The 12503-nt window shown below is 50.8% G+C and overlaps 1 protein-coding gene across 3 annotated transcripts in view; it reads right to left on the bottom strand.

The window, feature by feature from the left end:
- The window catches only part of ZC3H18 (zinc finger CCCH-type containing 18), a 44753-nt gene that overhangs the window by 18986 nt on the left and 13264 nt on the right, over positions 1–12503 (bottom strand). For all 3 annotated transcript variants that reach the window (XM_041400775.1, XM_041400774.1, XM_041400776.1), the window contains 2 exons: positions 10993–11110; positions 8535–8827 (listed from right to left, as the gene is read on the bottom strand). In XM_041400775.1, the coding sequence (XP_041256709.1) occupies positions 8535–8827; positions 10993–11110 (411 nt within the window). The remainder of the gene's footprint in view (positions 1–8534; positions 8828–10992; positions 11111–12503) is intronic.

Genomic DNA, 12503 nt, shown 5'->3' with positions numbered 1-12503 from the left:
GAAACAATTGAAATATTTCAGAATTACCTCCTAAGTCTCTTCGACAAGGTTTTAAAAAAATTAATTAGAGGGAAGAAAAGACGAGACAAGAGTGACCAAAATCACCTGAATTTCCACCCAGATCCTCAAGAATCACTTGGGCAGCAGCTTCCAAAGGCAAATTTACCCTTAAAACAACTAAAAGTTTTCTTTTCCAGAAGGAAGAGGCTGATGCCCATTTGGAATGTAATGACAGCAATCATGAGGAGAAGTGAAGCTGAGCGTGGCTTTGGCAGGGAGAGGAGGAGCAGAGGCAGCTCCAGCTGGCAGCACCCCAGCATGGCTCAGCCAGCTCCCAAATAAACCTGCCTCCCAAAAAAACCCAGCTGAACGTCACTGAGCCCAACAAAACTTCGGAGAGGGGGAGAAAAAAGCTGCCCAGCTCAAGTTCTCCTCATGTATTATGCAAATGCTGCCCAAGCATTTCTAATCTTGGAGGGGAAAACGAGCGTGCAGGGGAAAGCGCTTCCTGTCCTTCCCCATCCCTGGGCCAGGGAACCAAACCTTATCAGCCCTGGGCAGCAGTGATGTCAGCCTGGCTTGGGGCTGCTCTTCCAGCTCCCTTTTCTCCAGGAGGGAAGGCCAGGGATGATTTAGCAGCCTCTGTGCTCCTGCAGGAAAGCTGCGATTGCGTCAGCAGCGCCGGCGCCGCTTTTCCTTCAGTGGCAAGTGGAATTTTCCAGAGGAAGTGGACTCGAGGAATGACTGGAGCCATGTGCCAAGGCAGCTATGAAGGGACCTGTAAACTGCTGCAAAATAAATTCCAGCAGAGTGCAAGCACGCAGGAACTCTTCCTGTCTTGGAGTAATGGAGAGGGAAATGGCTCTGGAAAGCCACGTACGTGTGTCCAGGACAGGGAACGCTGGGCCTTGGAGCTGCTGCCCACTGGTCTTGGTGAAATATTAGAAATATTAGCAGGGAAAATGCTTTTCTCAAGCTGTTTCCATCTGAAGCTGAGTTATCAGTCATAAAAAAAAAAAAAAGAAAAAAAAAAAAAAGGAAGGATTTCTTCAAAGCCTGATGGGGAGAGGCTTGGAAATTAAAGAGTGGAGATACAATCTGAACCTCCAGGATGAAATCATCCCAGCAGGGAGATAAAGCTATCTAAGATGGCATCTCCCCTAAGGGCTGAGCATTTGACGCCTGGAGAGCCTCCTCTCCATGAGCAGGAGGCAGGATCCTGCCTGGAATGTGCCAGGGATCCTGCCCTGGAATTACCTTGTTCCACCAAAATCCAGGCTGGGGGATCTCCCTGTAACTCCATCTCTGAAATGCCAAAGAAAATCACATTCCTTGAGATCCACAGCTGTGTCACTCACTGCCCTCCATCTCGATTTAGGGTAATGAAACTTCTGCTGCTGCTGGGGAAGTGGAGGCAGCAGCTCAAGAGCCATAAGGACCAACAGAAATTCCAGGCAGCAGGATTTTTTTGTGGAGAACTTGGAAAGCTTGGTTTGATCCACAGACTTTATCATCATGGAATCACAAAAAATGGTTTGGGTGGGAAGGGACATTAAAACTCATCCAGTCCCTGTGTAGGGACACCTTCCACTGTCCCAGGGTGCTCCAAGTCCCATCCAACCTGGCCTGGGGACTTCCAGGGATGAGGCAGCCACACAGGTGGCCAACCTCCATCCTCAAAGGGAAGAGCTCCTTCCCAATATCCCATCTAATCTGGCAGTGGGAGCCATTCCCTGTGTCCTGTCCCTCCATCCCTTGTCCCCAGTCCCTCTCCAGCTCTCCTGGAGCCCCTTTAGGCCCTGCAAAGGCTCTGAGCTCTCCCTGGAGCCTTTCCTTCTCCAAGCTGAACACCCCCAGCTCTCCCAGCCTGGCTCCAGAGCAGAGCTGTTCTTATCACCAACCTCCCCAAAGTCCTGGGAGCAGAAATGAAAGCAGAGCTGTCTAAGCAGGTTCCATGGCTCGGGGTGGCAGCTGCACCACGGAAAACGGGGATGTAAACAAGTTGTTATCGTGTCTATCACAGCACAGCTTCCATGCAGGGCACTGGATTGAGATTCCAAAGAAGCCTGGGGTGGCAAGGGATGTGCTCTGTGTGTGAAAAGAAGGGAATTCCTTCTCTGAGCAGCCCTGGAACACCTGGAGTGTGCAGGAGCAGAGGTCCAGCTCCAGCTGGAGCAGGTAAAACCCATCTCAGCCTGGGAAACTCAACAGCCTGGGGTCATTTGCTTCCCTTAGTTCCCTGCCCTGCTGGAAGCTGCCCAGGGAGGAGCAGACACCTGCAGAGCCAATCCATGCCCCTGGATGGAGGCTGGTTTTCCCCCTTCCACTCAATTTTCATGGATCCAGAACTAAACCAGGGCATTCCAGGCTTTTACCAACGCCCAGCTCCAAAACCAGGAAGGGCACACAGCTGTCTGCCCTCTGGGGCAGGACAAATGGGAACCAATGAAGGATTTCTTAGGAATTAACAGATTTCCACAGGGAAAACTAAGAGGATCCCAAATCCACCATCCTCCCGTCTCTAGGCAGCAGGATGAGATGCCATCACTAAGCTCCCCAAAACTGACTGACAGCTACTTTCACTCAGAGCCTCTACACCCAAAAAATAGGGAACAAATCCTGCTGGCAGCACTGGGAGACTACCAGAAGCTCTCAGGAAAGACAACAATGACCCAGGAACACTCAGAATTAGAGATTCTTCCAAAAAACAAGTTCAGTTGCTTTGTGGTGCACACACCACCATGAATCACTCCATTTGCATTCCCTTCTTTTTGCCACTCCTTTATCTAATCGAGCTCATTCCAACACTTTCTGACTTGCAGGCCCTGGATAACCTGCATTGATTCCAGAGCCTGGGTTATCCTGCTCCTTAACGTGCTCAGAGATTAACAAAGTCAACTTGAACCAGCCTGAGAAAACAACACAAGGGTGAGCATGGCCTGGGATCACGTCACCTTCTGTCCTGGAATCTGCAGCACCTCACACTCCAGGTGACACCTCGGGATGAAGCTCAACATTCCTTGCTGGAAAGGTTTTAGGAGGGTTTATGATTTGTCCTTTCTGACTTTGCTGTCAGTTGTCTGAGTCCTCACTCACAGGGTTATTTTGGTTTTTAATGGATGCCTAAGTGCTCTCCATTAATAGGTTTTAGTCCTGATGAAGGGAACTTCCTTCCAAAAAAAGCGTGGTGTGTGTGGTAATGACAGGATGGTGTGTCAGGCACTGCTCCTTCCTGGCACCTTCAGAGCTGCTGTCACCTCCTGGGAACATCTCTGAGGACAACAGCCCCCTCCTTCTCCTCATCCTTCCTGGTGTTCCATGGAATTTGGGCTCCACATTGTGACAATCCCAGAATCACTGAGGTTGGAAAAGAACTCCAAGGTCAGCCTGTGACTGACCCCACCCTGTGCCACGTCCTGTCCCTCCCTGGACACCTCCAGGGATGGGGATGCCACCATCTCCCTGGGCAGCCCACTCCAGTGCCCAATCATTTTTTTCCATAAACAAATTCCTCCTGATGTCCAGCCTGAGCCTCCCCAGGCACAGAAGCATGTCTGGTCTTTGTGGGAAGTGCTTTTGGGTCAGATGTCAGGACAAATTCCAGGACTGGAGATGACAATGTCTCACTCCAAGGTTCATTTTGCCATGCTGCTCCCCACCAGAAGCCCCAGCATTCCTTGGAGAGGAAATCCAGGCGGGAAGGAAACCGATGTCCATCTCATGGACCTTCCTCCTCCTTGCTTGATCAACAACACCAAGTGCCACCCCAGCTGAGGGGGCAGAAAAATTGAGGTTCCTTCTCTGTCTGGTGGGTCCAACTCCTACACAGACCCCCCAACAATCCCACCCTGGGCATCCCTGGGAGCATTGTCCAACCTCTCCTGGAGCTCTGGGGCCGTGCCCATTCCCTGGGGAGCCTGGGCAGTGCCCAGCACCCTCTGGGGGAAGAACCTTTCCCTGATCTCCACCTAAACCTGCCCTGGCACAGCTCCAGCCATTCCCTGGCTCCTGTCCCTGTCACAGGGACATCAGTGCCAGCGCTGCCCCTTGGGAATGCTCTCCTGAGTGTCCCTCAGTGCTTTGGGAATACAGCCACCAACAGGCCCCACAACACTGGGTTGCTTCATGAACTCCTGGAACAAACAGATTCCCTCAGATGCTGCTGGGATAAAGGCCTATGGCAACAACAGAAGGGATTAATGCAAATTATTTCAGTGTGTAGAGCCTCTGCCCCCAGCTAAGGGTCAGAACATCTTGCACTGCTCTCAGTTTCTTCAGAGGACATATTTCATGTCACTTCTTTATCCCTGAAAGCCTTTGCACAACAGGGAGCTCCACCGGCAAGACGGAGAGAAAAAAAAAGGAATTTTGCACTCAGCAAAAACCAGGCCCAGCCTGGGGCATCAGAACTCGTTCTGGAGATGGGAGCAGGAGGACAGACAGCCAAGTTATCCCTCTAATTGATCATAAAGTGTCCTGGCTTGTCTGCGTGTTCGATGCCTGAGGAGGGAGGAGGAGGAGGAGGGGGAGGAACAGTTTTACCAGCAGTGCAATCTCAGATTTTAAACTCCTTGGAGTGCTCATCTTAAGCTTGGGAAAAAAACCCCAACCCAAAGCTTAAAACAGCAACTGCACATTCACAGAATCATGGAATGGTTTGGGTTGGAATGCATCTTTAAATCTCATCTCATTCAACCCCCTGCCATGGGCAGGGACACCTTCCTCTAGCCCAGGGTGCTCCAGCCTGGCCTTGAACAGTTCCAGGGATCCAGGGGCACCCACAGCTTCTCTGGGCACCCTGTGCCAGGGCCTGCCCACCCTCACAGGGAAGAATTTCATCCCACAATACAATCCAAGCCTCCTCTTTACCAGTTTGAATCCATCTCCCCTTTGTCCTGTCTCTCCATGCTATTGTTCACAGTCCCTCTCTCTCTTTCTTGGTGGCTCCCTACAGGTACTGGAAGACAATTTTGTGAATTCCTTCAAAAAAGGCCAATCCACATGTGACAATCTCATTGGAGCCCAAACACTGCAGCCTGTTCTTTCCAAAGGTTCAAGGAGAAACACTTGTCCCTGAATGCATCAGGGTTTAAATCTTGGTTAAATTCTATTCCTCCTCAGCTCCATCACCCAGCAATGCTGGGAACAACTCTGGCTTCTCCACATTTTTACCCTTAAACTCCTCTGTTGTTTAGGTATCAGGTTAAACCTTCCTGCTTTCAGCAGAATGGAAAGGCAATTTATTCCTGTATTCCTAGCTGTTTGCTCTTTGGGTTCTCTCATCCCTTAATTCTGTAGGTCCTGGTTTGTTCCTTCCTCCAGCTCCTGCAGGAGCTCCTACACCAAGAGAGCGACCAGAATTACTGACACCCTCAGCTCTGCCTTGGGCAAAGCTCAGTGCTGCTTGCACAACCTCTGAGGAGCAGTTCTCCAACCTCTGTGGAGGAGCTCTCCAATCCCTGTGGAGGAGCAATCCCAGCCCTGTGGAGGAGCTCTCCCGGCCCCGCGGAGGAGCTCTCCAAACCCTGTGGAGGAGCTCTCCCGGCCCCGTGGAGGAGCTCTCCTGGCCCCACGGAGGAGCTCTCCCGGCTCATTAGTGCCGCGTGGGCCCTGGAAGTGGCAGGAACATTAACGGGCAGCCGTGGTGTGAGCCAGCCCAGGGAGGCCGGACCTGCCAAAAGCTGGGATGCAGCAATGAGGGAAAGCCCAGAGTCTATAAGCAGAGGCAGCAGAGCCCCCGGTGCGTGCTGTGGCACTGCTGTGCATCCCGCTTCCAGGAAGCACGGAGCAATGCCAGGTCTGACACGTTCAGCGCGCTCGGGAGCTGCTCAATCCCAGGATGCCAAAGCTGCCCCTCTGGAGCTGGCACGGAGCAATCCGGAGGAAAGGTGAGACGGCTCGAGCCGCTGCACTGCCATGAGGAAGCTGGGAGCTGGTCACAGAGTGACGTGGGACACGGGCCAGAGCCAGGTCACAGCACGAGCGTGACGGGGACTCCTGGGCACACGCCAAGTGACGGATGAGGGATGTGGCCTCCGAGGGAGAAGCTGGAATTAAGCTTTCACTTGTTAAAAAGCTTTTTCAAAACTTCTTTCTGCAGGTTTGTTTTCTCCACCAGACACATGCAGAGCTGTGGGACGGAGTCATGTTGACATGGATGTCCACCATGGGAGCTGAAATCCCATGGCAGGGGGTGGGATGGGCTTTAGGGTCCCTTCCAACGTAGGCAACCTGTGCCAGGGCCTCACCACCCTCACAGGGAAGAATTCTTTCCCAATATCTCATCTACCCCTGCACTCCCTTGAACTTAAGGCCATTCCCTCTTGCCCTGTCACTCCATGCCCTTTGAAAAGTCCCTCTCCATAGCAGACTTAAAAAAAGCAAAGAGGTGCATCAGAAACTATTTTTGAATGACCAAGACTCATCTCATGGAGTTTTGGAGACACAAGAGGCATACCCAGCTCCCTGGTGCCAGAGGGAAGCAGGGCACGTGCACCCCCTGAATGCTGTCAATCCCATCTCTGGGTTCTCACGTGGTTTCACAGAATGAGAGGGATCCAAGATTGGTGAGCACAGCCACTTCTCCTACCCAGCACTCCTTGGGCAGCACTGGCAGTCCAGATTCTCCCAAGAGAGCCCTGCCCCAGGACTGCAGGAGTGCCAGGGGAAGGAGCAGCCAGCAGGCTCATCCTTGGGTCACAATGACTGTCACTGACTCAAGACCTTGAGCTGCCAAGCAGGTGACATCACTTTCATTGACATCATCTCCATCACATGGGTCTGGACAAGATCTATCCCATCACCAAGCCAAGGAGAGCACAAACCACCGGGCAATGTGGTAATTAAGTGCACAAATCGTGGTCGTTAAGTGAAGATTATAATTAAACGGAACATGTAATTATGGTATTCCTATAACTGCTCTGCAGCTGCTGCTGCTCCTCCAGACCGTTCTGAAACTGTCACTTCCTCTTGGGAAAGAGGGACAAAAACCAGCTACCCTTTCAGTACTGCAGGTAAAAATTCTGGGTTGGATTCAGGACTAAGCCCTGCTCCCACGTGAAACCAGCTCATTCCACGTGCAGCCTCATTCCTGGCATTCCTAGCCCTGCTCTTCACTGATCCAACTCTTCCTCATGCCCATCGTGCTTCACACCTTCCTCCAGTGCAGAGGAACAGCACAGACACCGGGCAGGCAGCAGGAAAAGCTCCAGTGAACCTTGGGAAACAGCTTCCCTGCACTTCTCTGTGCCTCACACGTGCCTGTGTGTCCCCAGGGTGCTCCACACGCTGTGGGAGTCTCCGTCTGCCACTCTTCCCAAGAAACTGTTCAGCAGTTTTCCTGGAGATCCCAAAATCATGGGATGGGCTGGGTTGAGAAGGACATTGAAGTCCATCTCATTTCATCCCCCTGCCCACCTTCCACTAGACCAGGTTGCTCCAAGATGTCCCTCTGCAAAAAATGTGATACTTTTCCATGATTCTGAACCAAACGAGGTTGTGACATCAGAGCTTCCATCCCACTGGGATATTTATCCAGTGCTTCAAAATGTGCCCCAGCCAGAGGAGGCTGGGAAGGCAAGGTACATAAATCATTGACAGAGGAACAAAACAGGAATCACATTGCTGCACTTTCAGTCTGTCTGGTTCCATTTTCTCTTTCACACAGGTCACAACCAGGATTTCCACAAATGGGTGGTCAGAGGAAACAAACCTGACCTCATGCTGCAATTCCACTGAGCAGAGACTCATTCCAAGGACAACTCCTTTCCTTTTTCAAGTTGTACTTAAATCTCCAGATACTTTTGCTATCCACAAACTCCCGAAGCAGCCCTGGTTCTTGTGACAGACATTTCTCAAGGTCTCAAAGGGAGTCACCACAGGCACCCCAGGGAACCGACCTGCAGGAGTCCCTCATCCTCCCAAAACCTCTCTAGCCTGACGGGAAAAGGGAGGATCTGACCATCTCCACACCAAAGGGCACTCCTGCTTTCAGGGTCAGGATATGTACTCTCATTATCACTGATGTTTTAGCTCCACTCAGTGGCCACAAGGCTCATTAACTACAACTGTCCTCAGCAGTTCCACACACCGGGATCACAACAACACTGCCCAGATGCTTCTTGAACTCTGTCAGGTTTGGTGCTGTGACCACTTCCATGGAGAACCTGTTGCAGCGCCTAAGCGTGCTCTGAGTGAAGAAGCTTTTGCTAATATCCACCATAAACGTCACTTGACACAGCTTCATGCCATTAAGATTATTGAAATCTATTACTGAAACTGAAAACATCTTAATTATCCCGCTTTCAAAAGGAAAAATCTCTTCCAATATTAGTATTACAGCTGAAGTCTGCCAATTCATACCCTCCTTAATTCCAAAAGAGAATCCGGACCTCCTGGCGAATCCTCTGATGTGCGTGACCAACTCCCACTATTTTCTGAAGGTTCCAGCACTTCCAGCATTGCATCCACCCTCACCATTGCCACACGCTTCACTGACTCCCACCAGTGAGGACCCCAATGGCAGCCACACTTACCTGGGCAGCAGCGGGGACCGCGGCTTTGCCTTGTCCTTGTCCTTGTCGCGCTCCCGCTCCCTGTCGCGGTCCCTGTCGCGGTCCCTGTGCTGCCTGTCCTTCTCGTCCCTCTTCACTCGTTCCCGCTCCCGTTCCCACTCTTCCTTCCGCCGCTGCCGCTCCTTGTCGCGCTCCCGTTCCCGCTCCCGCTCGCGCTCCCGCTGCCGCCGCTCGCGCTCCCGCTCGCGCTCCCGCTCCCGTTCCCGCTCCCGCTGTCTGCTCTCTCTCTCCCGCTCCCGTTCTCGCTCTCTTTCCTTGAAAAAAAACAACAGAGAAGCCACGCTGATGATGGGGGAGCAGCTCCCGGCAAAGAGGGCGGCGGGCCTGGGAATGGCAGGAATTACATCCGCCCTCCCTCAGCAAAGGATCGAGATCAATAATCTGCAAACCAATGACAGGGAGAGCAATAATCTGGAGATCAATGACATGGAGAGCAATAATCTGCAAACCAATGACAGGGAGATCAATAATCTGGAGATCAATGGCATGGAGATCAATAATCTGGAGATCAATGACATACAATGGAGATCAGTAATCTGGAGATCAATGAATGGGAATGCCAGGAATTACAATTCCAGATCAGTCCTGGGAATGGCAGGAATTACATCCGCCCTCCCTCAGCAAAGGATCGAGATCAATAGTCTGCAAACCAATGGCAGGGAGAGCAATAATCTGGAGATCAATGGCATGAAGATCAATAATCTGGAGATCAATGGCATGAAGATCAATAATCTGGAGATCAATGGCATGAAGATCAATAATCTGGAGATCAATGGCATGAAGATCAATAATCTGGAGATCAATGGCATGAAGATCAATAATCTGGAGATCAATGACATGGAGAGCAATAATCTGCAAACCAATGACAGGGAGATCAATAATCTGGAGATCAATAATCTGGGTCCTGCTGAGCAGAACCTGGACACAAACACAGCATCACATCCCACACAACTGTTGTTTTCAAAGGCAACACTTGGATTAATTTGGTTTATGAAGCTTATTTAATAAATGTATTGACGTTTACGAGTCTTTCCTCTTGTTGCTGATCATTTCTATAAGCAGGTAATTAATTTTGCAAATGAGCACCAGGAATATAATTGGTCGTGTGTGGCCATAGTGAGGCCCAGGCTCCTGTCCTGCAGAAAACAAGGATTTAGAGCAAAGGAAAAGGTACTCTTGAAAGGATTTGCTGGAAAGCACTGAAAAGCTCCCCCTGAGCAGCACTGGGTGGTTTGGTCACTGCTGCAGAGGCACAAAGTTTGCACGAGGGGAAAGGAAGAGCTGGGAAAGGGTTCAGAGCCTTTCTGAAGTTCTCATCCAGATCCATTCCTGGTGGAACACAACTGCTGGGATTTCAGCACCTGGCTGCTGCTGTCCTGTGCCTCAATCCTGATGTTTGCACAGCCAGGCTGGAGCCTCTGCTGCTACACAGAGCACACCTGCCCAAATCTAACCTTCTCCTTCCCAAGCATGAACAAGGAACTCTTTCCTCAACCAGGATCTTTCCTGGAAATTCCTTCCCTCTCCAAGATACCCAAGGATGGGCAAGCACTGCTCATCTGCTACACTGAGGAGCAGCCAAGGAGCACGAGGAGGAACCACCTTCCCATCTCAGACATGGAATTGTAAAGGCTGGAAAAGACCTTCAGATCATCAAGTGCAACCCTCAGCCAGCACCATCACCAAGCTCACCACTGGCCATGTCCCCAGGTGCCACATCCACAGGTTTTCTGAACACTTCCAGGGATGGGGACTCCACCACTTTTTTGGGCAGCTTTTTTCCAATGTTTCACACCCTTTCCATGGAAGAATTTTCCTAAAATCTCATCTAATTCTCTCCTGGTCTGGCCTGAGGCCGTTCCCTCTCCTCCTGTCCCTGTTCCCTGGAGCAGAGCCTGTCCCCTCCTGGCAGGAGCTGTGCAGAGCCAGGAGAGCCCCCTGAGCCTTCTTTTCTCCAGGCTGAGCCCCTTCAACTCCCTCAGGATTCTCCATCCCCTTCCCAGGACATGCTCCAGCCCCTCCAGGTCTCTCTTGGAGGGGCCCAAACCTGACCAGAACCCTCAGCCGTGCCCAGCACAGGGGACAGTCCCTGCCCTGGGGCTGTGGCCATGCCAGGGCTGGTGCCAGCCAGGTGCCAGTGGCCTCCTCAGCCACTGTCAACCAGCACTCCACGTCCTTTTCCAAATCAGGCAGCTTCCCAGCCTCACTCCCAAGCCCGGAGCACTGCTTTTGCCCTCATGGTGCTGGAATAGAACATCCTCCATCCCCTCACCTCCAGTGTGTCTGTGCTGGGACTGAGACAGGACTGAACTATTTGAAAACTCCTGTTTCAAGCACTGCCCTGGAAGCGTGCCAAGGCCCAGAAGAACCTGGAAGAAAGTCAGGAAGGAAAAGAGGGAAGGGGGATTTCCTTACTTACTCTGTAGTTACGGTAGGGGTCGGGGTCTGTGTACTGAACCCTGAAATTCTCATACTGCCCACCACGCCAGAAGCGCTCTATTTCATAGTCATAATAGGGATCTGCATAGGGATCAAGCCTACAATGAAAAACAGGGAGTGTTAGAGAGGGAAAAGGCACCTTGGCACCACAAAAACTGTGTGTGCTAGGTCAGCTCAGCCACTGTGACAAGAAAACCACGTTCAATGCAGCAGGGCTGTGCAGAGATGTTTATTTTCTACACAGCCCAACCAAATAGTCTTTTTAAAGTGAGGCTTATCAGAGAAAAGCACAAACCTTTCTTGATAAACAGCAAAAAAAAGAGCTACCAAAAATTCGACCTTCAAATCAATGTGGTGCAAACACAGAAAATGCTTTTGAGAGCCCCTTCCAGTGCCTGCAAAGGGAGCAGGACATGTTCTGCCTCGTGGATTGAGAGCTGGGATTTCTGCCCATGCACCCACTCATCCCCAAACCCTTCAGGAGTCCCCCAGTTCCTGCCCCTGGAGTGATGGCTGCCACCAGTACAGGACAGGAGCTTCCACAAGGAGCAGTGGAGCTTTGGGGTCAGGTCAGCAACACTCTGGACCTGGAATTATCCCCTGAAATGAAGGCACCACTTCTCCAGCTGATATCCTCCAGTGGGAATCAGCCAAGGACTGGTGAGCACAAACACAACTTCAAAACAAAGGATTTTTGGGGAGAAAAAGGATTGAAACCCCACCCTCCTTAAAGCTGCTTCCTCCATTTCCTGATTTCCATTTACATTGTTTGATGGTTTTCATTCCCCAACTCAACAACATCCAAGCACCTGGAGTGCAAATATCAGATCCACTGTGAGGATGAGGAGGGAGTACAGGGAGTAAGAAACTTCCAGGGCCACAGAGGAGTCGGTGGCAGAACTAAGATTCCACAGCAAGTGCTCCCAAATTCCACTCTGATTTATAAAAAAAGAAGAATAAAGGGGCCACTTTTTGAATTTTTACAGTGCCAAATAACCTAAACCAGATTAAGACGTAGGTGCTGCCCTGTGAGTGGTACCTGTATTTTTTTCAGTGCTTGTAAATAATTTAGGATTTCTCTTTTGGACTGAAGCAATAAGCCAAGGGAAGGAGAAACAGGATTTGGGATGCTTCAGTAAGCAACAAACTCCTGATGCCAACTGCAAAGCAACCTGGATTCAGTGACATCAGGTGTTCAAAGAGACAGGAAAACAGCTCAAGCCATGCCAGAAAGGAAACTCTGCTTTTTCACACAGCCTCAAGCCCAAATTTCCCCTTCCTATAATATTGGTGGAGGTTTTTTTTTATTTCAAAAAGGGTCACTGCTGTGTGTTTGGGTAATTCAGTGCTTAAATCATTAGAAAATAATTGGTATCACCCCAAAAATAATCCAAGCTATCCCCTGAGTCAGCTGCTGAGGGGACAGGGGTTGGTCTGTGGCCTCGGAAGTTGGAGGAAGTGCAATGGAAAAAAAGGCAAAGGAAAATTTTC

Source organism: Onychostruthus taczanowskii, unplaced genomic scaffold, assembly GCF_017590055.1.
Source record: "Onychostruthus taczanowskii isolate IOZ18803 unplaced genomic scaffold, ASM1759005v1 scaffold18, whole genome shotgun sequence".
Lineage (NCBI taxonomy): Eukaryota > Metazoa > Chordata > Aves > Passeriformes > Passeridae > Onychostruthus > Onychostruthus taczanowskii.
This window is presented reverse-complemented; position numbering and strand designations above follow the sequence as displayed.